Raw genomic sequence first — 21,692 nt, forward strand, 5'->3', positions numbered from 1 at the left:
ATTCGCAATTCTACCTCGTCAAGAGTACAAATTGTATCACAGCTAGCGAGCTACGAACAATCGGTTCGTTTAAATTAAAACCAGATTTTTTACACGGAAAAATTCCCGCCTGCAGTGTCAAGCCTGTATAAAGCAATCAAGCGTGCAGGAACAATTGATTCCTTCTACATACACCTAGGTCGGGTTGAAATAAATTTTAATTGAAATTTTGAATTATGCAAGTTATTCCGCATAGGACAAAAGCGTCGTTTCCACAGCCAAGGACAAAGTCGAGGTTGAATTGTATTTAAAACGAATTGCAATGCAATGTAAGATCACAGAATTAATTACCTGCCTGTTATATTTCAACGGTAATACTAAAACGGTGAACTGATTTTTTATCGGTAATTTATGGAAGGAATTTTTATTTTTTTTCAACACGTATAATAACGATTTGCCAAAAATCGATACTACGAAAATTGAATATCTTCCATTAATTTTCGAATGTATTAAGAAACCTTTTCCCAAATGTTTCGTGGTAGAATAAAAATCTGATCCATTTTTGGATATCATATTTATACATAATCAAATTAGAAATTCCACAGAGGTAAAAGTAATGAGAAAAGTTGATGCCTACATACCATTGGATTATAAACTCCGTAAATAGTTGCTATCAGTTACGCGCGTATAAATCGCGGAGAGTATTAAGGGTAGGCACAACCACAAAGCGTTTATCGGTTTTAGGAAACAACGCGGTGTTAAAGCAATTAACCTTGCGGAGAGGTTTGAACCCTGGAGCTGGGATAATTGAATTACAGGAAACTCGGTCGATTAAAACGCGAACATATAGAGTGGCACGTTAATAAATATCTTTCGGGCATGTACACATTGCGGTCATTTACTCACCAAGAACGATCCACATGACTATCGCATTTCCGCCTATAGCTACCAGCAGCATAGCCGTGAATACCAGAGCCCAAGAGAGCTTTTCCCACCATGGTAAATCGTAGGGTTTCGGCTGACCAGGAAACAGACAGACGGACAACTTGTCGCGAAGTTGTTCCCTCGCGATGGAACCGGAAAGCGCCTCCTCAAGAGCGTTCAAAAGATCACTTCTGTTCAGTTCACGCACCGTTGATAAATCCTGCCGAAGCACAACAGCACTGCAATTGTACAACCGTTCGGTATCCACATTCTTCATGATTTCCTGACCGGCGGCTTTAGCTGTGCAGTAATTAATCAATCACCGATGGTCGAGCTCCGAGTCGCCCGATCTCATCGTTAAACCGTGTGACTTGAAAAACGTACAAGAAGACGATGAGAACAAAATTAAAGCACGATTGCTTCGGAGGAAGAACGAAGAGTGAGACGAGACGTTTACTTTCTAACTTAAAAAAACAAACTCGTTTTACGGGATAAATCGATCATCGACACACTGGGACTGAGAGTTCTTATTTTCGCTTTAACCGTCAGGGCGAAAACTAAAACTCAACAAAGTTTGTTCCTGATATCAATAACCTCTGACACGTTACTTTATTCAGCATCCGTGAAGCCCGTTTTCATTGCACGCATATACGTGTATTTGTCAAAAGTAATATTCCGGATGTGTCGTGAAAAAAGAATTTTTCCTCCGTATGTGAAACGGTGTTGTTCGATTAAAACGCGGCTTTCAAAAGGCGGCGATGACGCCTCCCTCGAAGTGCCAAGGGCAGCCGACTAGGTGAAAATTTACAGGCAAATTTCTCTCGCCAGATCCGAAAGCACCGTGCGCCAGACTAGCTTCGAAGACACTGACCGAGTCTCAGCCGCTATCAAGTTCCCTCGGAGTTGCGTGCGCAACGCAAACATGCGGCTCGTCATCCCGACGACTCGTACTACTTGCCAATTACACTCAAATATCCATGAATGAAACGACACTTGCGCTGCTAACTGGAACTCCCGGCCAGCAGGACGACGCCGCGACGCCTCGACGTATCGCGATGCTTGCTCGATTAGCCAAAGCCTCGGAATAAATAAAGTGGTGCTCGATAATGCGATGTTTTTGTTATGCCAGTTTCTTGCGCCGTGGATTATTAATCGAACCGGCGATGAAACGGGAACCATTAGCTTTATCAATTTGCAGTATTAGTTTTAAATGGTAGAAACAGCTGGCCAAATCCGTACGTAAACAGAAACGAGGTATATTAAAATTTCTCAGGTAAATGAACGGGACACTATATTAAAAAAAAAAAAAACATTTATCATTGTCATCATCTGTATATGGTAGATAGTATAATGAAATAGATTGAGGAAAACACGGACAAATGTCTCAACATTTTTTTGCAAGTTTCATTCTGTCTAGGTCTTTGTATTATAATTTTTGTTTGAATAAATTAAATTTAAAAAACAATTGTAATTCCACAACATAGGTACGCACATTTCGCTCCTCCCGGTTTTCTGTTTCTTTTTTTTTTTCTTTTCTCTCATCCAATCTGCCCCGATGACTGACCCCTCGTGTTATTCAACTTCTATTTTTCACATGTAGTTCGCGGATCGTTATCAGCTGTTAGAGCTTCAGCCGGTGTGTTGTAATATCTCGATGACGTGAAAGGTGATGGACGTGCGTGGTATATAATTCAGGTTTAACTGATGTATTATTGACGGTGCGGCTGATATCGCGTCTACGACGTGTTATTTATACCCACCTTCGACTAATGTTATTATACGAGGCGTTCTACCGCAAAACTACTTGCGTCTGACCCTTACCATTGATGATTTATATTTATTCTCAAGTATCGTGTATCGTGTAGAAGAAGAACATCTTTCATCGGATCTTACATTTTTTGAAGCACGGTTTTGATTTTTAGTGCTACCAAAAGCACGAAAGCCGAATTTTCGAGCAGATAGCTCTGATCGATTGGCTTTAAATTTTTCCCATGCATTCTTTGTTGAAAAACGAAAATTTTTAAACGCAGATTGAAGCGGCCAAGTTTTTGATTTACAAGCTTCAGGCGAAACAAGTAATTAAAAAGTGATTAAAGTCGGATTAAAAATGAGTTTAAAAAATACAATTTTATGTATTATTCCGTTTTTCTCACTTTCGATCAGTTGTTTTGCCTGTAGCATGTAAACCAAAAGCGCGGAACTAAGAAAAATTTGATTGGGGCTATTCGTTCGAAAATTGAGTTTTTATGTTTCTGGGAGCAGTTTATATATACATACATATATATATATATATATATATATATATATATATATTTCTTATTTTTTTGTACAGTACGCAATACTTAAAGATAAGAAAAAATCTCCGATGGCGAGGGACATGCTTAGGTCGGTTTGGTGTCGAATGCCTCATATACACTCGTAGTCATTTGTTGTGGCAAACTATATTAGCCTGCTATTTTTGCTGCCAGGCGTTAGTGTGCTTGATTATAATTATGGCAATGGAAACACCGCGGGTATTATACTGACCAGCGATTTGCGTATTCTTTGAGGCAGAAAAGTAAGTAAGCGAGAAGAATCAAGCTGACAATGAGTATAATGTTACAGGCGCGAATTGCAGTGATACTGTGCTTTTTTTTCTCCCCCTTAATCGCGCTAAATTGAAATGAACGGTTGCTTTGAGGAAAAATTCTTATTAGACGGTTAGGAAGGGAGAAAAAAATGGTGTAAAAGAAAACTTTGTGAAATTAAAAAATTAAAGACTAATCATGAATTGTTTCGGTTTTATACTAAGATAACGTCGAGGTGTGAACGGAAAAACGGTAAACGATCAGATCAACGATGCAGAGTTAAGAAAAAATAATGTTACGCGCGGATAATAATTGACTGAAAAAATACTCATTTTTGCGGTTATGAAATAACACGAATTTGTGATATTGGTATATCAAAGACGAAAATTCTCGGAGGATCGATTAACCAACCCAAAGCACTATTTAGTACAATAAATTATCGTTTCCCGAATGATGCGTGCGGGATTATAACATTAAGCCGAGGGAATCCGAGGAAAAGTAAAAGTAACTGAACGACAAGGATTCGTTTGAGGAGAAGTAAAAGCGTTGAAACGCTGTCAAAAGAAAGGAGGATTCGTCTTATTACTCCGAGAGTCCAAGAAGAGGATAATCAACTTTCTTGTAATTATATTCCATCTACGTGTTTTTCGTGAGAATTTCCAAAACACAAGTCAAAAGGACGATCAGTCGCCTGAATTCTAAGAATGACCAAAAAAAAACGTCGATTTTTGATTAAATCGATTATTTTTCCTCGTAATCAGTTATTGTTTTTTACTCGCGTGAACGACGCAATGCAATATCAATTTATGCGATTATAGTATCAATTATTATCGTTGTCTTAATAACCGAGTATATATTTTATACAATAAGTGAAAGATGAATGAATATTTTTACCTGATATTGAAGAATATTTTGAACGAAATCATAAATTGTCAAAAAACTTTTCCGTTCTTAAGACTGCATACTAAAATTGACATAATTTTGGTTTCGTACGCACCGTTTGAAAAAAAAGAAAATACGAAATAATCGATGAATCGATTAATTTTCACCGATTCGAACGAGTCGTGTCTGATTATGTTTTTCGACCCAATTAATTAGACGCATCGATTATTCTTAGCTTAAAATTAGTGGCCGTCGCGACATTAGATTCTAAAGTGCAGCTGCGATTTCGCGTTAAATCAAGTGGAGGAATTAACTTGGCGCAGTTTCTCCGTATCGCTATAAACAGCGAAATTTAATCAAGCCCATCCGCGGAGTTTAAATTCTCTTCCCCGCGATGTTTCGTTATACCTGCGGGATATAGGCAAGAGTTAGCACTCGCTGGAGACGGGAAATAATGGTAGACACGTTGGAACGATATCATGGCCGCTGATACGATTCCAGCCGCAGAGAATTGTTCCAGCATTTATACGGGGCGGGAAATTCTACCGGGGAGACTAACAATGAGCGTCCGCTGACTGTTTATATCCGACTGCGAAATGAACTCGGGAAATTACGAAAGGGTTAGAAATGCGAACTGCCACAACCACGACCTATGACTTCGTCCTGACCTCACTTAAGGCTTCATTAGAGTTTATTTTCAACTCGGAGCTTGAAGAGCTTGCCGGTAGATTTTCCGTTATTCTTTTTATTTTTATTTCGCATCCTCCTTTCGCCAAAGAATTGCGTAGGTGTACGCAACGCGGGTTAAAAATTATTCTCTCAAGAATTTTCACTACGCTCGACGGTAAAAAGGCCAAAGCTCTGGACGACTATCCCTGAATTCCCTGAAATTCGTTACATTTTTCTACACAAATTGCCATTACCCAGACCTTTGACCTTTTCCCTTAAACTTTCCTTACCTCACCTTTCACTTTCGTTTCATTAGATTTTATTTCAAATACGCACCCTGCTCGGACTTTTGCCTAAATTATAAGCTCTCAACTCTTTGCCGGAAATTAATGTCTGACTGTGTTTGCGATTGCTTGGAATGACTCGAAGCCTCGGTCGAATAATTTACGCTTGACGAAACTTTATTCTAATGTCTCAACAACTTTCGGACACTTATCGGCGTTTTTGTCATTATCACGAACATAACTTTACTTCCGATCGATAATCATGTACACGAGTATATGTTATGCGGTATGTTGAACTCCCGTGGGTGTTACAAGTTTTTTTTTTTTTTATCGAATAAATAGTAGATGCGAAAAAATACCAAGCTAAGAGTAAAGAAATACGAATTGAACAAAAACTAGGCTCAGCAGTAAAAATACCAGCCTAACACATCTTTTCAACGTAACCATGTTTCCCCCAATTTTCACTAAAGTTATTTGAGAAGAGGGGATCAGAAATCAAAGTCACGAGTTTTGAATCTCGATTCAATCATATGGTGTCGTAACTTTTTTGCTTGAGGCTGCTTAAAATCAGAAACTCTTCCGGGCTTCGGTAACTTTGAGTCGCCATCGATTATATGGGTTCGGAAACTCTTCCGCGACTGAATTTTTTTAACCGCAGATTGAGGAAAAAAAACTCAAAGTTCAATAGTCAGAATTTTACTGTAAATCATTGTATATACACATATATGCCTAAAACTGATTTTTTCTTTCAACCATGAAATGTCTGTTATAAATTCTGGATCTTATATAAAATTCGATAAATGGCAGTTGCCTCGGGTGAAATATTGTATCTTCAGCATTGCAGGAACGAGCGTTCTTTAGGAGAATAAAAAACGAAAGGCAAACAATATTTTTACCTTCGATATTAAAGTTTTATACACTCGTAGCCTTTGAGGAGAACGAGACAAGGATTTGAGGCCTTCCGTTTTCCGGTTTAATATCCAATCGTAGAAATGAGATTTTATCCAAGTCCCGTGAGCCAACCGCATGAAAGTATCATAAGAGAGATTTCACCAGCTCAAAGTCTCGCGATGCAGTGGATTACTCGCTTACGAAGGGGCGTAATACGTCCAACGGCTTAGAGATGATTGACAATAGAGCAATTAACTTGTACGTAATGGGAAATAGATTCACATTCGCTTCCAGGAAAATGTTTGAAAATAAAAAAAACTCTATATATATAACGCAACCAGATAACTAGATCTACTGAAATAAATATTTTACAAGCTGAAATAAATAGACGTACCGCGGCACTTTACAAATTAAGCCATCATCGATTCTTCTGTGCTATACAATTATCATTGAAAATTACTGATTAACGTAAAAAGAAAATTCCAAGTAACGGACACACATTTTTTTCTCTATCGATAGGAACTGTTGAAATTCTAAAACAAGAAAGACCGTTTTTTCGTATCATTTCCTGGTACAAATTTTATTCAATTTTATACGACCAGTTTAATGTTAAGTTCAAAATTACACCGAGCAGAAAATTTCCCCTCTGATATAAGGTTTTGAAGAATTATGTGGAAACCGATTCCATGATGTATAAAATAAATAAGTTATTTACTCCCATTTAAAACTCTACCTTGAATGATGTATCAATAGTAAAATAATGAATAGAATTACAATTTGCTGAAGTCTAGAAAACAAGGGGAATAACTCTGAGACAATTATACCCGTACATCGGTGGTCGTGTCGAGCCTGCCTCTGAAACAGATATGTCGTGTGTTTCCCGCAATCCCATGAAAGTCTGAATAATGTGTTTCACGTAGCGGAATGTATTTCAACCGGAAATGTATTCAGACGTTGAAAACAGCACGGAAAAGGGTATATGCGAGAAAAGTCGGTACGAACAAGGTATTATATTATCCTCGGACGAGAGGGACTCGCGTGAGAATTCATAAACATTGTATTGCGAGGTTTTTTCAGTTACCCAAATTCTAAGCAAGCCTGGGAACATCAAAGGAATCCGTAGGTAGGAATCAGCCGTATAAGGCGTGAGAAAACGTGAGTTTCTCGCATAGGGTGAATCGACAAAAAATAATCCAAGTCAAATAAGTAATCCAAACCTGCCCGGAGTGCGAAGAAATACTTGGACCAGCGGTCAGTCCAAAATCGAGATCAAAGGAAAGCCCCGCGCAATTATAATATTACCGCTCTCTGCACCATCCGGTGTATAAAGAAACGAGTAGCGTTCGTTGTAACCCATTTATCCCAAAGCCAAGGGGATCGAAATATACACCAGTTGATTAATTAGTGGACGATGTAATTTAACGTGGCGTACACTCGAATACGGCAGTAACTGTAACATCCGCATAGTTCCGGTCCTAACTCAAACGAAAAGGGCGGGATTTGAAGAATCGCCAGACATCGACGGAAAATCGACGTTCGGTTCCTTCATTGGTAACGAATTTCGCGATTTCTTGCGTGACACAAATTACAGCGAGGCTGTTGATGCGAATTTTATCGTTTCGCCAGAGCGAAAAACCTGTTGCTGTAACACAAAGCGTGCGGTCATTACAAGGAAAAATATCGTCGTGCGGATTCGGGGCATCGACGTATTACATATATTTATATACCTATACGATTGTCATGAATAATTGGGGAAAAAAAGTATCCGATGTCGTGATGCGCAGTCGCGAAGATGCGAAAGAAGAGGAGAAAGATGAAACGGTATAATTTGTCGCGAGAAATCTCCAGACAAATTTACCGTTTCCGTTTTTAGACCTGGAACAATTTATTTCCAGGCCAAATGTATGCATGTACCTGTAAAAACCGCACGAGTATATACAATAGATCTACTATATCTTCAGCGAGTCTTGGTAGAAGAAGATAGAAGTATTTGGAACGCTGCCAGCGATTTTTGTTCCCTTCGAAGTTTCTCTACATGTACTGCGTTCTCAGACAATTCATTACATTGACGATCCCAATTACAGCAAACGTAATTATCAGTCTAAAGTAATATCAGACGTTCAGATGAAATCTGGAGCGGCGGGTTTGACCGGCACGTTAATTGTCCTTATTTAATTGCAGATGAAACGCAGTTGTCATGTTTTACGGCAATAAACGACGAGTTTCTCGATGCATGCTTGGAGGAAATTTGTAATTACACCCGCCTTACTATCCGCGGTAAAATTAATTCGCACAATTTTCCCTAGCGGCGCCACCATCCGATAAACATTAACGGCATTGCAGGGAGTTTGCGAAGTTGTACGTAACAAGGCGCAATTTCACATATTTGAGTGATTTTCGCCCGGTGCGAAGCGAGTTTTATACCCTTTTTAATGACGATTTCATCGCCAAAGGGGTTTTTGTAGGGGGAAATTTGAAGCTGGGCAATAGTCACGTATCGACCTCAAGCTCTCAACGCTTCCGCGGATCTAGGAGAGCCATAAACCACGAATCGCGAGCCCAAAACCGCAAACCACCAACCGCGCAGCCTTAATCCATAACCCAAAACTCGTAAACCGAACCCTCGATAGTCGGTCGTAAACCTCGAGGCGAAGAGGAAAGGCCATAAGCCTATTTTGGATATTTCTTTCTAAAATCATGCAGATTTTCAATTGTAATCGACTACTATAACTTGAAATCTGCATTTTAAATCTATAAAAATTTTTTAAATTTCTGGTTTCACCGGTGAATGAGGGGGGTTCAACCGATTCAACTATCAAGGTTTCTTTCATAAATCAGCTAACTACATATTTATATTCTCCCTTCTTTCATTGACATTGTTTAATACGGATGGAAGGGATCGATTAGTCACATGTATAATAATTACCGTATTAGGATCTCCTCGTTTATTCGAGAAATTTCTATCAAGTTATTATTATTATTATTACTTTTATTCTACTTTACTTGAAGTATCTCCAGAGAACTGAAGGTTTTCCACAAAAAAATGTATCTACGCCAGATGAGTGGGCTCAACTTCTTTACTGTCGGAAGGTACCTCCGTTGTTCGTTGAAGTAGATTTTTCTGGAACCAGTTCGGCCTCTTTCTAGGTACCTCCACGATTTTCTTGTTCTGTTTACGTTGCAAGAAAAGCAGAAAGTGAAACGAAAATAACATAAGACAGTCAAATAAACAACCTTTCAAAGTTGGCATGAACCGTAACATCAGTGAAAGCATTTCATCGTACCTTCCAATAATCTACCATTTCCTCACTCTTTTCACCGTCATATAAAACAATGACATCCTTCTCGACTGGATTCAAACCTAAATCATTCACAATAGCAGTTTGCATCTCTTTTGTTTCACCCATTACTTTGTCGTAACAGTGTCCTGAAAAATAATAGACATAGATAGGACAAAAAAATCCGTAACAATTCAGTGAAACTCTTCGTTCACCTGGTTCGTTACTCTGATTCAGCACAATAATACAAGCTGCTAACTATGTTAGAAAATAAAACAGATTTCTCAGGGGAATATATCATCTTACTCACTGCAAAGAATACCAGCTTCGTGATCGTGTCCACATGTGTGACAAGTCAAAATGTTTGTTTTCGGTGACAACAATTTCGAAATATACTTAGGGTTTCCAAAGCGTCGTTTCCATCTTTTTTCAATTGTTCGCTTATGTGTGGGAACACCCCACAGAAAACCATTATCAATAATATTCTCTATGGAAAATGGACTTCTTCGAGGGATCGGCTGCGGCCAATTTTGCCCCTCATTCAATTCGACGACACATAACGCTTCTGAAATTATTAATGATCTATTGGTACAGACAATACAATCGACTCCGAGCTATTTTGAATTATGATAGTCAGACCTCCATGCACACCAAAATCATACATAATCTGTTATTTACAAATTGACTGATTATACTTTTCATGGAGTGAAACCCATGACAATCATCTCGGACATGTAGCCAACAAACGCACGTCACTAACAGCTTATTTATTTACAGGCATTCATTCATTCGGATATTTTGTCCGAGATTTTGTCACCGGCTGAACGCTCCGATATAGTTTCACGTGAAATAGAGCTTCCAGGTTAAGACGGGCAAAAAGTGAGGTTGGAATATCGGTATTTTCATTGTTAGGCCTCGACACGACCCTCCTAACTTTGAGAAAAAGGATAATAGTAACTTCCGTACCTGGAGGAAATCTCCGACTCAGAATATTCACAATTATGTTATCAAATCTCTGTAAAGCAATCTGAACGCGATTTACCAGGCCGGACGCCATGTTTCTAGTCGCAAGTATTACTTCGTGATTCCGATATTCGATACTCGACACGAACAAAACAACCCAGATCGATCAGCTGGACTCGATATTCGAGCTATTATATTTTCGCGTCAAATGTGAGATCATAAACGAATAACGATTGTTATATTGAAAATACGCACGACACTTTGAGCTCTGGAATGAATCGCATAATACGTTAGAAGTTACTTATGACCCAATGGAGGCGACGATTAATCACAAACGATTTTTTCCTACCCGTCGTTAATGCAGCGGATCAAAAAACCAGCAATAACCTAACCGCGTTATAATGAGTGGCGTTTTGCAGGAGACTTGGACAATATTATTCTGCGTCGGAATCGTCGTATTGAACATGTACTACCACGTTTATTATTCAGATCCCAGTTTATTCGGAAATGCTTTGTACGTTCCGCATACTGCCGCGCTCACGGCGTCCGCAGGGATCGTCCTCAATGACAATGCAAGTAAATATAACGATGTTTCGATTGGAACACATTGATTTTTGATATTCTGCAGACCTTGCTCGACAGCCTGAAATAGGAACCACGAGACAAGAATATATACATGCAGTGTATTTTTAATAACAAAGACATGAGTAATGAGGGGAAAACTAATTGTGAAGATTTTCATGGATTTCCACACCTCAAAATGAACCCTAAACAATCTCGCACGTGATTAGTTGACGATCTAAGACGGCCTTATGTTCCAGGCACGCGATTGGTTCTTAGAGATGCCTGAGCAAGAGCATTACTCGTGTCAGGAACGCACCCTAATCATGTTGTATCGTGAATCCACATAAGAGAAATGCATGCGCGCGATTTCAGTATAATCGCGTACCAAATTCAAATATAGGAAGTATTTCAAAATCTAATAACGAACATTCTTGTGACGCTGAAAGCCGCAGTTTGAATTACACAGAATTGGATAGATCAATTTGTTACAGTAATCCTCAGATAACTTGGGAGTAACGGGTATTATCGATACTGAACTGTTGTCATTATTCAGTGACCACCAATCGGGTTTCTCCCTTCGTCGTGCGTAGGATGCATGCTTCCAATCTTCAATGCGTCACATGGAAAGCGGGCTTACGACTTTGGATTCGCGTATTCCTTTTTTGTTGATTCGTAGGTCAAGCGCGAAGCGGCGGACGGCGACGCCGGGGCGCTGTTTTTTTTCGAAGCGGGTTTTAAGAAACAAGTAAGATTAAAAAAGTGGGCGTATAGATTAGAACGAGAGAATAAAGTGGAGCGTTGTAACAAGTGCGTACGTGCAGAATCGTTCGAAGATGCGGCTACTGATTATTCTCGTTACAATCGCATTTTCGTGCTTTGTTACGAAAAGTGAGGGCTTATTCGGTGAGGATGAAGCGTGTTACTCGTTCGCTGGTGGCACCGTATATCCAACCGGTACCAAACACGCGGGTCACCAGTTGCAGACAACTCAAGCAGTCAGTGAGTTGAGCGAAATATTTTTATTTGTTGGGGCCGAAAATTCATTAGCGAATTTATCTTCATGTCTTTCCTAAAACTGGCGAGAATAATGCGATGAGAAATCAAGGAAATGTCACGACATTGAATACTTGATAGTTATTGATATCAGCAAAAAAGTACAGTTATCTTCTTTACGAGAATTCAATCTCGTTTTCCTCAATTCATCTCAATATGGGACTTTTGAATACCAACCATTTGAAATTGTAATTTATTACACCTTATTGACAATATTAACAGCAGGTGTATTAAATTCGTATCATCATCTTATCTAATCTCTGATTAGGTGGTGGGATTAGCACTGATTCCAATACATATTGACCTGTTTCTTGTAAAAAAAAAATCTAAATTAACCATGCGTACCGTTTGTTTCAGTTGGAAAACAAGCACCGTTCTGGGAAGGTACGGCTGTTCTTGGAGGCGAATTTAAAGAAATTAAGCTCACGGATTACAAGGGAAAATATTTAGTATTTTTTTTTTATCCGTTGGATTTGTAAGTTCACAGTCTCTGGAATGGGAATGAAATTTTTTTTTTTAAATTTACCGACATTTATTTAGATTTTCTGAATTTTCAGCACCTTTGTTTGCCCCACGGAAATTCTTGCTTTTTCGGATCGATTAAATGAATTTAAGAAATTGAACACTGAGGTCATTGCTGCATCTGTTGACTCACAGTTCACTCACCTCGCCTGGATAAACACGCCTAGAAAGGAAGGAGGTCTTGAAAATATTAAAATTCCCTTGCTTTCCGATCTCACTCATAAGATATCAAAGGATTATGGAGTTTACTTGGAAGATCTTGGACATACTTTGAGGTAACGTGATCACACATTTGAGGCTTTACTTCGCAACCTGTAAAGGTAGTTTGACTTATTTATTTATTTTTTTTTCATGTTTGTTTTTATGTTTCATATAAAAATGCAAATGACGTATCGCCAAATATTTTTTCATTCTATTTACAGAGCTCTTTTCATCATCGATGGTAAAGGAGTACTGCGCCAAATTACAATGAATGATCTCCCTGTCGGACGATCAGTCGATGAAACTTTGAGGCTCGTACAAGCATTCCAATATACAGATGAACACGGTGAAGTTTGCCCGGCTGGCTGGAAACCAGGACAAGACACGGTAAGTATCAGAATATTGAGGCAATTTGGTACCTGCAGTACTGTATTTGTTAATTTTTACACACGTAAGTAACGACTCTTATTAACGAACATGATTTTTGTATTTCAGATCATTCCGAATCCGGTGGATAAGAAGAAATTCTTTGCGAAAAATCTCAACTGATTAATTATCATGCTGATTATATTGCATATTTTTTCATAATTTCAAGAAATAAAAAAATCTACCCTTGATTAACTACATTTGTAACAACGAAATCTTTTACTTGCTCAAAATTAGCATAATAAACTATTTGGATTGAAGTTTTTTAATGACGTACTGAAGATTCACGACACTGTCGTTGATTGGATGTTGTTCTTGAAAGATACGTGTGTATATATTACCTAAATTTAACGGTCAATTCTTCTTCCCACTTCTCGGACTGGAGAGTGTGATAAGCTGTACCCTACGCGGAGTTTTAGCTGCTATCACATTAGGAACTATTGGTTTTGGAGGTGTTTTTTTAACAATGTCACTTATATTTTCTGTGTTACTTTCTTCTGTGTAAACAAGTTTTATATCTTCCGTCTCTTCAAGAACTACGTCATCAACATCTGTCGACTTTGTATTTTGGACGTTTTTCACAAGTTTATCATCTTTATTACCATTATTCGCCTCTTCGCTAAAGTCAGATGCTTTCACAGGTTTCGTAATGTCAATATCCATTGCGTCACTGCACATATCAATAATGAATTCAGTCTTCTCGGCATTATTAGTCTTACGCTTTGATTTGGATGAATTTGAATGCACAGATTTCGTTTCTGTCGTGTCATTTATGTTTACCAAACTAGATTCATACACATTTCCCAATTCTCCGTCTTGGAAATGAATTATTGAACAATAACCGTCTGTTGACGAAACGACTAAAAGACGTCCGTCGGACGACCTGAAATACACACAAATAGAATTTAAATGCAATAATGTCGTATTGCTGTGCATTGTGAAACGCAGCATTTCATTTAACTCACCACGCAATGTCTGTCAATCTGGTATAATGAATGTTCGAAATTATTGCAATTGGAGAAACTTGTTGAGTGTCATATATGAGGACGGAACTTTTTGTAGCAACTGCAAATACTATTCTATAAGGAATTCCTATCATCGATACCGGGCCATCTTCTCTCAACTTAAAGTAAATAGGACAACAACGTACAGCTACTGTAAATTGTTCCAAAGACGGCAACACTACTATAGGCCTGAAAAATTAAAAGATATCGCGTTTAGACATGTCTGTTAGTAGAAAAGCGATGTTTCCAAATTCTGCATACAAAAATCCGATAATAAATGTAATGTAATCGTACATACTCCTTAATATTATGCCTGGAGAAGATAATTGTTGCATTGGACAACTTTTCAGAAGATTCTTGAGGTTCAATAATGCCAGATGGCGCAATAATCAATAAGCCATCGGGTGAAAACGTAAGTCTTCTGAAGAAGGATTGAAAAGTGTCATCATAAAACAAGCGTACAGTTTTGTCTTTCAGTGGGTGATTGGCTGGCGTGGGGATCTTGGCCTTACTGACGCGCTGAACAGTTTTTTTTGTGTTTATATCAAATAACCGGCATTGCCTGTGGACAAAGAAATTTGTGAGCCCAATTTGCACGGGAGAAAGATCATTTTTTGTCGAAAACTATATGCTCTACTACCTGTCTGTACTTAATGTGCACACGTATTGATTTGACGGATCCCATGAAACTCCTTGAACAAATCCTTTATGATCTGATAATATACCCATGCTTCGCCCTTTTTCAACATCCCACAGAATGGCAGTATTATCAACAGAGCCGGAGACTAAAAAATTGGAATCAGGGGACCAGCTCAAATCGTAAACATCCTCGACGTGGCCTCGAAGGATCTTCCATAAATTCCATTGTTCTTTATTCTGATTTGTATCATCCCCTGCAAGTGGGGGTGGTTCAAATTCGCCCCTTTCTTTCCATAACATTATCGCAGACTCTGAAAGAATGAATTAAAAAAATTAAGGATTAAATAATTCAGAGTTAAAAACTGTATTACTCCATTTTCCTTGCTCACCGTCATCACCAGATGCAAGGATTTCACCCGAAGGAGAAAATCTTACAACATTAACTGCCTTCTGATGGCGACTCAAGTCCCCAACAAACTCCACAACCGTTGCTCCCACTTCATTTACTGTGAGATGCCAAATCTAGATTAAATATTGCAAATTAATTGAATAATATTTATTTGGTCACAATATTCAGGTTGAAAAAATCGAATATCTTTTAAAACTAATTTAGGCTTTTCATTCAGGTCAATTACCCAGAATTCGCGATGGTAAAAATTGAAACTCTTTACTTACCAGAACATGAGAATCCGCACCACCAGTAGCCAAACGCCAAAATATTTTACCGTCCGAAGTCTTATTTACACCGGGTTTTAGGTCAATACTCAGAACAGGATCGCGATTATGCCAGGATATTTCAGGAATCGTACACTTCATTATGTTTAATTAGAAGAACATGTATGAGAAAACGATAATTTTAACTGCGCCGTGTTTCGTCTATCCCGATTTTTATTAAAATTAAATCCACACTTCAATCGGTGATTATTATTTTCTACACATAACCTGATTTTGTACTGCACGAAGAATTTCGCGCGAAACGCTCCAACGTAGTCTGTGGTTCAGAGAACAATGAAGAAAATCGGTGCATGTGGGAGTTTCAACTCTGTAGAGACAATTAGTTCCTAAAAGTCACGATAGAGGTCGATCAATTAAGAAATTGCAACCCTGACTGTTGGTAGCATTGGCTCTTGACGCCACCTTGACGCCATCAACTTCATTGAGAGCGAATTACACCTTTAATCAATTTGTAGCGAAAATTCATGCTAGCGAGAATTTTCGTGGCTTCTTACTTTATTTCGTTTGTAGTTAATTAAATTACAAACAAAATGCCACGTATAATGATAAAAGGTGGTGTTTGGCGCAACACCGAAGTAAGTAACAATTTTCTAACCTCGATTATGAATTTCAAATGCGCCGAACCTTGCGAGATAAAAGCCGCTGATAATACTCAAAATCAGCACTCTAAATTCTTCGGTTATAATTCAAAAATAATTATGCTTGATTTCTGGACAGATCATTGCATCAAAATTCACTGTACTATATATCTTACTTCATTTCATTTTACCTCATACCTGTATAATAGTTGAGTTGGAAACTTTTCGTCCGACATAATTATACACACGTAGCAATTTATATATATTTTCTAGGATGAAATTCTCAAAGCAGCGGTTATGAAATATGGAAAAAACCAATGGTCACGTATAGCCTCACTGCTTCACAGAAAGTCTGCTAAACAATGTAAAGCACGATGGTTCGAATGGTTGGATCCAAGTATAAAGAAAACAGAATGGAGTCGAGAGGAAGACGAGAAGCTTTTGCATTTGGCAAAGTTAATGCCAACACAATGGCGTACCATAGCTCCAATTATCGGACGTACCGCTGCCCAATGTTTAGAACGCTACGAATATTTGCTGTAAGTACGATTGAGTCATGTCTTAAAAGTCAGCAGTAATAGAGAATTAGCGCTAATCTTATCCTCCATTGAATACTATTTAATTTTCAGAGATCAAGCTCAAAAAAAAGAAGAAGGAGAAGATGCAGCTGATGATCCTCGCAAATTAAAACCAGGCGAAATTGATCCCAATCCAGAGACAAAACCTGCTCGCCCTGATCCAAAGGATATGGACGAAGATGGTAACTGTTGACATGTATTACGATTATAACTAATAAATTCATTACGTTCATTGATTCAGAAAATACTTGATAATAATCTCTAATTTTATCCAGAACTTGAAATGCTGTCGGAGGCCCGAGCTAGATTAGCAAATACTCAAGGTAAAAAGGCTAAGCGTAAGGCCAGGGAGAAGCAGTTAGAAGAAGCCAGACGATTGGCGGCGCTTCAGAAACGAAGAGAATTACGAGCTGCTGGAATTACAGTGTCTCAGAAACACAAACGCAAACGTGGCGTAAACTACAACACTGAAATACCATTTGAAAAACGGCCAGCACTTGGTTTTTATGATACATCAATAGAACATGTTGATCCCCTAGCAGCTGACTTTTCTAGAATGCGTCAACAACATTTAGATGGAGACCTGAGGCAAGAAAAGGAGGAGGTACAATATGTGGAATTCTATTTTGAATGAAGTCAACCAATAAGTGTTAAGAGCAACTTTTCTCATTCTATTTGGTCCAAATAATTGTATAATAATCGTAGATGGAGCGACGCAAGGACAAGCAAAAGCTCAAGCAAAGAAAAGAAAATGATATTCCAATGGGAATGCTAAACAATCAAGAACCAGTTAAAAAGAGGAGTAAACTGGTCTTGCCAGAGCCACAGATATCTGATCAAGAATTACAACAAGTTGTCAAGCTTGGTAGAGCTTCTGAGGTATCAAGTGTTGCATATGTTTTATTGAGTATTCAATCCATCCACAATTTTATTCTTGTTTTCAGTCAACATAAGCACATACAAATGATGTAGTATACTTTTTATTAGGTGGCTCGAGAAGTTGCAACAGAAAGTGGAGTGACACTATCCGACAGCTTATTGGCGGACTATTCTCTGACTCCAAGTGCAGCAGCAACTCCTCGCACACCAGCTGCTACGGACAGAATTCTCCAGGAGGCTCAAAATGTGATGGCTTTGACCCATGTTGACACACCTCTAAAAGGTGAACTTCGTTTTCATGAAATTACGTCTTTAGATTACAAATCTTGCAATAACGTTATTAAAAACTGTTACCACATGTTTTGTAAATCAACTTTGCAGGTGGTTTGAATACACCGCTACACAGTTCGGATTTCAGCAGTATTTTACCTGCTAATAATGTTGTGGCTACACCCAACACTGTATTGGCAACGCCATTCCGCTCACAACGCACTGACGGTACACCTACAAATTCGTTCAATACGCCAACATCTACACGAAGTCAAGCTGGAGCTCTGGTACCGACACCTGTTCGCGATAAACTGAGTATCAATCCAGAAGAAGGACTGGAAGGTTCAGAGACCCCTGCTCTTCACAAGCAGGTATTCTCAAATTATGAGAATAGTGAGCTGTACCCGAAAAGATCAGCAATTCATCAGCACATCAGCTGATTCCATAGTAGAATTACAGTTTTCATTTTTTTTTATTAGGTGAAAGAACAGCTACGTGCTGGATTAAGTACTTTACCCACACCTCGGAATGATTATGAAATAGTTGTTCCTGAAGGTGAAGGAGATGATGAAAAAGGAAACGAGTCTTCAGACAATATAATAGAAGATCAAGCTGACATTGATGCTAGACGTCAACAGGAAATAATTGAGCAGCGTAAGTTTCGTAATCCAGAAGTAACTATCAATTTGCTCAAAATTATATTTCATCCAAAAGTCATGAAAATTTGATTGATTATTGTTCAGAAAAAAGGGATCTTGCTCAAAGATCACAAGTGATCCAACGAGATATGCCCAGACCCGTAGACATCAATATGAACATCTTGCGACCGCTTATGGATAGTCCACTAACGGACTTGCAGAGGGTATTGAAACAGAAAATAGTCCAATAATCAAATGTAGCAGTAAATGTTGATTATGAAAATTCAAAATATTAAATATTCATTTCAGGCCGAAGAATTAATAAAGAGAGAAATGATCACAATGCTTCAGTACGACTCGCTGGAAAACCCAGTGACTACAATTACCAAACGAGGATCAAGTTCTTCAATTGTACAAGCTACCGCATTTCTGGAACAGCATCCCTACATAGACTACGATCCAGAAGAACTTGCGCAAGTAAGTGAAGTTACTATCTGACAAATACTACGTTCTGCCCTACAAAAAATAAAGTTGATTTTGGTATCGAGACTTTTTTATACTATGCTCCAATTTTAACTGAAGTATAACCTTTTCACAGGCTCGTAAACTTTTGGAGCAAGAAATGGCAGTTGTGCGGGAAGGAATGGCACATGGAGAACTAAGTTTAGATGCCTATTCTACTGTCTGGGAAGAATGTCTGTCACAGGTTTGTTTTTGTCGTCTTTTGTTACAGTTCATCACGCAAAGAATTATATGAACGTGATTAAAAAATTAAATCGATTATTTATTATAGATTCTATATCTGGAGAATCAGAAGCGATACACAAGAGCTACTTTAGCTTCAAAGAAAGATAGGGTCGAAGCATGTGAAAGAAAATTAGAAGAAAACCGTGTTCATATGACTGGGGAAGCAAAACGTGCAGCGAAAATGGAGAAGAAGCTCAAAATATTGACTGGAGGCTATCAGGTAAAGTAATATCTGTGGAATTGTATCGTGATGTCATGATTGAACGATTCTGAATTCAACAAAATTCAAATTATCAATATGCTCCTCTTTATGAATTTCTGCTAACATCTTTTCACAGACACGTGCACAAGGATTATCAAAACAAATACATGACTTATGGGAACAAATCGAACAGGCTCACCTCGAACTATCAACTTTCAAATTTCTCCAAGCACAAGAGGAAGCTGCAGTACCAAGGCGACTGAATGCACTCATGGAAGACGTCAATAGGCAAACTGAAAGAGAACGTATCTTGCAAAATAAATTTGCTGAGCTTCAAGATCAGTTGCAGCAGTTACAAGTGCAATAACGTTAACATAAGAGAGGTTAGATGAAATACTGAAGAAAAAAAAGTAAATATTAAATGAGGAATTGTTCACCTCGTTCCAAAATTAGCAACTTATGATAAAAGATTAATAAATGACTGCATAATTTATACATGATAATCATTCACGAATGTATTTGTGCTGATATTTCTGGTCTTAAATAACTTTAAGTAATAAACAGTCTACATTTTCAAAGATCACTGAGGTCTACAGCATCTACTTGTGCGGTTATGCTCTCCTCTTTCTCAGACTCTGACTGTAGGACAGGAGGTGTTTCTATCGTTTTGGTTGGATTTGCGGTTTCAAGCTTAGCCCAAGTCCCTGGTTCAGCTTTTTTCAATTTTATTTCTACTTTAGTCGGCAACATGTTTACGCTACTTTCTTCCACATTGACTACCTAAAATAGTGCAAAAATAATCCTTGAAATATAGTTGTCCAATCAAAATTTAGCTATTTGTTTGTTGTCAAAATTATTTACACTGAAATGAAATAATTCGACATTGAATTGTTATTAATTGTGAAACTTTACCCCTCTGAGTTCAACATCCAGCTCATATCTGGAATCTTCCTCTTGGAAGTACAGATCCACAGTCAATCGTACTGGATTTAATCTAACATTCGACCGGCTAGGCTGATACTTCTTACAAAATATGGAAACAACAACAAACCCTCCGGTTTGATGCCAATCCATTCGGCACTTGATGGTTTTGCTCTTAGCCTAAGGAAAAGAGATAAAGCTGACTTTCGTGCATAGAAAAAATAGATCACAAGAGATGTATAATATATTAGTTAAACTTTGATTTCAGGCACATCGTCATAACGCAATTACCTCGTTCAGCCAGAGATGGGTTCCCTGAGAACAGCCAGGTTGTTCCAAAAAAACGCTGAAATCTGTTGTCTTTTTCTGACAACATGACCAATATTTGAGCCCCTCGTGAAAAATAGGTACACCTGGATGATGAGTGCACGGTTCTTGATCAGCCAGAGTCTTCGTATACGAGGCTTTGCATCCCTTCCGCTTGCACATTTCACCAATCGGAATTTGAGTCTCTGTGGACGTTGTGACCTGTACAGCAAGGCCCTCAATTTGCTGCAGTAAGGCAGGTGATACAACAGGTATCAAAGTAACTTGAGGGCTGTCGTAAGGAGGTCTGGGCAAGCTTAGGTTAACGTTTTTCACCAGAGGTTTCACTTCAATGACTTCATTCATTCTAGATTTGTCAACGGCGGGTTTTTCCGGGTCAGCTGGTTTGACGTTCGTATGAAAGGACTTGGTGCAGCCTTTTATGTTCAGAAATTCCGTAAAGTCTGTACATTTTTTATTACAGCACGACCAGCCCTTATAAGCGTCGTGAAAAACAGGCAGTCCAGGATGATGAATGCAATCACCTAGTCATGGATAAATAATAAACTTGTAAACTTTTTTGCTATTGTGTCGAGATCGTGTACATACATAATAGAACAAGATAAAATTTCTTAAATTTTAATAAAGAAGATAACCTTAAATACTTACCTTCCTTGTTATTTTCAGGATCATATTTTTTACCACAACCACGATTATAACAGTGCAACATCTTTTCTTCTGATTCCGACATCACTATGATTCCAATTTATTTGCCTATTAGTGTCAGTGGGCAAATGTTGTACCCAAATCTGTTGATACAATGCCACCCGAGGGCCGATTTTATCTTGTACGCGCTTTCCAGCAAATTCTATACAATTCTGTTGGATTCTATAGCCTGTAAATGTGTAGCTGTCAGCAAGCAAGCGTACACCACACATACGATTTACCAACGCCAACGCATTCTTACGTGCGAGCAGAAAAGCCTAAAAGCG

At 38.4% G+C, this 21,692-nt stretch overlaps 6 protein-coding genes across 9 annotated transcripts in view; 2 read left to right on the top strand and 4 right to left on the bottom strand.

The window, feature by feature from the left end:
* LOC107226330 (tachykinin-like peptides receptor 86C) overlaps positions 1-1,757 on the bottom strand; it is a 65,426-nt gene extending 63,669 nt beyond the window's left edge. For all 3 annotated transcript variants that reach the window (XM_015667110.2, XM_046732449.1, XM_046732460.1), the window contains exon 1: positions 886-1,757. In XM_015667110.2, the coding sequence (XP_015522596.1) occupies positions 886-1,180 (295 nt within the window). In that variant the 5' untranslated portion in view covers positions 1,181-1,757. The remainder of the gene's footprint in view (positions 1-885) is intronic.
* A 7,361-nt stretch (positions 1,758-9,118) lies between these two features.
* On the bottom strand, positions 9,119-10,590 carry LOC107226338 (39S ribosomal protein L32, mitochondrial). The gene is made up of 4 exons (XM_015667121.2): positions 10,441-10,590; positions 9,785-10,039; positions 9,481-9,623; positions 9,119-9,365 (listed from the first exon to the last, which is right to left on the bottom strand). Exons 1-4 carry the CDS (start codon positions 10,529-10,531, stop codon positions 9,246-9,248), a joined length of 609 nt encoding a protein of 202 aa, XP_015522607.1. The 5' UTR covers positions 10,532-10,590; the 3' UTR covers positions 9,119-9,245.
* A 1,076-nt stretch (positions 10,591-11,666) lies between these two features.
* LOC107226337 (peroxiredoxin-2) lies at positions 11,667-13,463 on the top strand. Its single transcript, XM_015667120.2, has 5 exons — positions 11,667-12,000; positions 12,412-12,529; positions 12,612-12,851; positions 12,999-13,164; positions 13,273-13,463. Exons 1-5 carry the CDS (start codon positions 11,835-11,837, stop codon positions 13,324-13,326), a joined length of 744 nt encoding a protein of 247 aa, XP_015522606.1. The 5' UTR covers positions 11,667-11,834; the 3' UTR covers positions 13,327-13,463.
* On the bottom strand, positions 12,655-15,963 carry LOC107226335 (chromatin assembly factor 1 subunit B). Its single transcript, XM_015667118.2, has 7 exons — positions 15,522-15,963; positions 15,236-15,368; positions 14,848-15,157; positions 14,506-14,769; positions 14,169-14,396; positions 13,545-14,086; positions 12,655-13,142 (listed from the first exon to the last, which is right to left on the bottom strand). The coding sequence occupies exons 1-6, from the start codon at positions 15,660-15,662 to the stop codon at positions 13,558-13,560; spliced, it is 1,605 nt and encodes a 534-aa protein (XP_015522604.1). The 5' UTR covers positions 15,663-15,963; the 3' UTR covers positions 12,655-13,142; positions 13,545-13,557.
* Positions 15,964-15,993: 30 nt separating this feature from the next.
* Positions 15,994-19,966, top strand: LOC107226334 (cell division cycle 5-like protein). Its single transcript, XM_015667117.2, has 13 exons — positions 15,994-16,156; positions 16,433-16,698; positions 16,789-16,919; positions 17,013-17,341; positions 17,443-17,616; positions 17,725-17,899; positions 17,998-18,257; positions 18,366-18,540; positions 18,630-18,748; positions 18,834-19,001; positions 19,123-19,230; positions 19,318-19,491; positions 19,610-19,966. Exons 1-13 carry the CDS (start codon positions 16,112-16,114, stop codon positions 19,838-19,840), a joined length of 2,355 nt encoding a protein of 784 aa, XP_015522603.1. The 5' UTR covers positions 15,994-16,111; the 3' UTR covers positions 19,841-19,966.
* On the bottom strand, positions 19,288-21,600 carry LOC107226336 (cysteine and histidine-rich domain-containing protein morgana). 2 transcript variants are annotated; one of them, XM_046732499.1, is made up of 5 exons: positions 21,370-21,600; positions 20,686-21,245; positions 20,386-20,574; positions 20,043-20,253; positions 19,288-19,766 (listed from the first exon to the last, which is right to left on the bottom strand). In XM_046732499.1, exons 1-4 carry the CDS (start codon positions 21,449-21,451, stop codon positions 20,047-20,049), a joined length of 1,038 nt encoding a protein of 345 aa, XP_046588455.1. In that variant the 5' UTR covers positions 21,452-21,600; the 3' UTR covers positions 19,288-19,766; positions 20,043-20,046. The 2 variants fall into 2 exon arrangements, with proteins under 2 accessions (XP_046588455.1, XP_015522605.1); XM_015667119.2 differs by lacking the exon at positions 19,288-19,766 and having other exon boundaries at positions 19,963-20,253.
* Positions 21,601-21,692: the final 92 nt, after the last annotated feature.

Source organism: Neodiprion lecontei, chromosome 1 (genome assembly GCF_021901455.1).
Source record: "Neodiprion lecontei isolate iyNeoLeco1 chromosome 1, iyNeoLeco1.1, whole genome shotgun sequence".
Taxonomy (NCBI): Eukaryota; Metazoa; Arthropoda; class Insecta; order Hymenoptera; family Diprionidae; genus Neodiprion; species Neodiprion lecontei.

Excerpts from the sequence above, each read along its gene's own strand:
- LOC107226338 (XM_015667121.2), bottom strand. The coding sequence starts at position 10,531 with ATGGCGTCCGGCCTGGTAAATCGCGTTCAGATTGCTTTACAGAGATTT. Across the intron at positions 10,040-10,440 it reads GAGTCGGAGATTTCCTCCAG|AAGCGTTATGTGTCGTCGAA; the intron begins GTACGGAAGTTA and ends TAATAATTTCAG. Across the intron at positions 9,624-9,784 it reads CGAAGCTGGTATTCTTTGCA|GACACTGTTACGACAAAGTA; the intron begins GTGAGTAAGATG and ends ATTATTTTTCAG.
- LOC107226337 (XM_015667120.2), top strand. The coding sequence starts at position 11,835 with ATGCGGCTACTGATTATTCTCGTTACAATCGCATTTTCGTGCTTTGTT. Across the intron at positions 12,530-12,611 it reads TTTTTTTATCCGTTGGATTT|CACCTTTGTTTGCCCCACGG; the intron begins GTAAGTTCACAG and ends CTGAATTTTCAG. Across the intron at positions 12,852-12,998 it reads GATCTTGGACATACTTTGAG|AGCTCTTTTCATCATCGATG; the intron begins GTAACGTGATCA and ends TTCTATTTACAG.
- LOC107226335 (XM_015667118.2), bottom strand. The coding sequence starts at position 15,662 with ATGAAGTGTACGATTCCTGAAATATCCTGGCATAATCGCGATCCTGTT. Across the intron at positions 15,369-15,521 it reads GTGCGGATTCTCATGTTCTG|ATTTGGCATCTCACAGTAAA; the intron begins GTAAGTAAAGAG and ends TATTTAATCTAG. Across the intron at positions 15,158-15,235 it reads CCTTGCATCTGGTGATGACG|AGTCTGCGATAATGTTATGG; the intron begins GTGAGCAAGGAA and ends TCATTCTTTCAG.
- LOC107226334 (XM_015667117.2), top strand. The coding sequence starts at position 16,112 with ATGCCACGTATAATGATAAAAGGTGGTGTTTGGCGCAACACCGAA. Across the intron at positions 16,157-16,432 it reads GTGTTTGGCGCAACACCGAA|GATGAAATTCTCAAAGCAGC; the intron begins GTAAGTAACAAT and ends TATATTTTCTAG. Across the intron at positions 18,541-18,629 it reads ACAGGAAATAATTGAGCAGC|AAAAAAGGGATCTTGCTCAA; the intron begins GTAAGTTTCGTA and ends ATTATTGTTCAG.
- LOC107226336 (XM_046732499.1), bottom strand. The coding sequence starts at position 21,451 with ATGTCGGAATCAGAAGAAAAGATGTTGCACTGTTATAATCGTGGTTGT. Across the intron at positions 20,575-20,685 it reads CCCATCTCTGGCTGAACGAG|GCTAAGAGCAAAACCATCAA; the intron begins GTAATTGCGTTA and ends TCTTTTCCTTAG. Across the intron at positions 20,254-20,385 it reads TGGATGTTGAACTCAGAGGG|GTAGTCAATGTGGAAGAAAG; the intron begins GTAAAGTTTCAC and ends GCACTATTTTAG.